Raw genomic sequence first — 1,943 nt, 5'->3', positions numbered from 1 at the left:
GTGTACAAAGGTCAGGGACGTAATCAACGCATGCTGATGACACGCGCTTACTAGGCATTCCTCGTTGAAAAGCAATAATTGCAATGCTTTATCCCCAGCACGACAGAGTTTAACAAGATTACCCAATTCTTTCGAACAAGGAAAAGAACTCGTTGGCTCTGTCAGTGTAGCGCGCGTGCGGCCCAGAACATCTAAGGGCATCACAGACCTGTTATTGCCTCAAACTTCCATCAACTTGAGTTGATAGTCTCTCTAAGAAGCCGGCGACCAACCAAAGTTAGCCTGGCTATTTAGCAGAGTAAGGTCTCGCTCGTTATCGCAATTAAGCAGACAAGTCACCCCACGAACTAAGAACGGCCATGCACCACCACCTGAAAAATCAAGAAAGAGCTCTCAATCTGTCAATCCTTATTTCATCTGGACCTGGTGAGTTTCCCCGTGTTGAGTCAAATTAAGCCGCAGGCTCCACGCCTGGTGGTGACCTTCCGTCAATTTCTTTAAGTTTCAGCCTTGCGACCATAATCCCCCCAGAACCCAAAAACTTTGATTTCTCGTAAGGTGCCGAGCGAGTCAGAAAAAGAACATCGCCCGATCCCTAGTCGGCATAGTTTACGGTTAAGACTACGACGGTATCTGATCGTCTTCGATCCCCTAACTTTCGTTCACTGATTAATGAAAACATCCTTGGCAAATGCTTTCGCAGTAGTTAGTCTTCAGTAAATCCAAGAATTTCACCTCTGACAACTGAATACTGATGCCCCCGACTGTTCCTGTTAATCATTGCGGCGTCTCTAGAAACCAACAAAATAGAAACGCACGCCCTATTTTATTATTCCATGCTAACGTATTCGAGCAAAGGCCTGCTTTGAACACTCTAATTTTTTCAAAGTAAAAGTCCTGATTCCCCAGCACGCCCAGTGAAGGGCATGAGGTTCTTCAGAAGGAAGGCCCGGCCGGACGAGTGCACGCGGTGAGGCGGACCCGCCAGCCAGGCCCAAGTTTCAACTACGAGCTTTTTAACTGCAACAACTTTAATATACGCTATTGGAGCTGGAATTACCGCGGCTGCTGGCACCAGACTTGCCCTCCAATTGTTCCTCGTTAAGAGGTTTAAATTGTACTCATTCCAATTACAAGACCCAAAAGAGCCCTGTATCAGTATTTATTGTCACTACCTCCCCGTGTCGGGATTGGGTAATTTGCGCGCCTGCTGCCTTCCTTGGATGTGGTAGCCGTTTCTCAGGCTCCCTCTCCGGAATCGAACCCTAATTCCCCGTTACCCGTTGAAACCATGGTAAGCCAATACCTTACCATCGAAAGTTGATAGGGCAGAAATTTGAATGAACCGTCGCCAGCGCAAGGCTATGCGATCCGTAAAGTTATCATGAATCACCAAAAAGCCCCGAAGGGCATTGGTTTTTTATCTAATAAACACATCCCTTCCGAAGTCGGGATTTTCAGCATGTATTAGCTCTAGAATTACCACGGTTATCCAAGTAGTAAGGTATTATCAAATAAACGATAACTGATTTAATGAGCCATTCGCAGTTTCACGGTATAATTGCTTATACTTAGACATGCATGGCTTAATCTTTGAGACAAGCATATGACTACTGGCAGAATCAACCAGGTAACAATCGTTCACCAACAGCGCCGAAGCGCAGTGGCTGAGCCCCCGAAGGAGCGGAATTGTACCAAGAAGGGGATCGCCGAAGCAATCCCAATCGCCTACTACGAATGCGCGCAGGGCGCAATCGCTGCAGACGACCTATTCATTTGCCCCCACTGAGTTCCCCAAGACGTGGTCCGCTGCGAAGCCTGATCGGCGTTGCCGCCAATAACAAGCCCACAGCATATACGTCTCAAGAGGAGAAAGCCCACGTCGCCTCACGCACACGAAGCGCGGATAGGCGGCGCGACTGTCCCCAAAGATCTGGTGAAAT

At 48.0% G+C, this 1,943-nt stretch overlaps 1 protein-coding gene across 1 annotated transcript; it reads left to right on the top strand.

Annotated features, from left to right (window-relative positions):
* Positions 1 to 1,606: 1,606 nt before the first annotated feature.
* GT037_011314 (uncharacterized protein) lies at positions 1,607 to 1,943 on the top strand (the record flags this gene model as incomplete). The annotated part of the gene is made up of 2 exons (XM_038936361.1): positions 1,607 to 1,630; positions 1,681 to 1,943. Coding segments are annotated over 2 exons (287 nt in total), but the record flags the coding sequence as incomplete, so codon positions are not given.

This window comes from Alternaria burnsii (genome assembly GCF_013036055.1).
Source record: "Alternaria burnsii strain CBS107.38 chromosome Unknown 73, whole genome shotgun sequence".
Taxonomy (NCBI): Eukaryota; Fungi; Ascomycota; class Dothideomycetes; order Pleosporales; family Pleosporaceae; genus Alternaria; species Alternaria burnsii.
The sequence above is the reverse complement of the archived record's forward strand: the minus strand, read 5'-3'. Positions and strand labels throughout refer to the sequence as shown.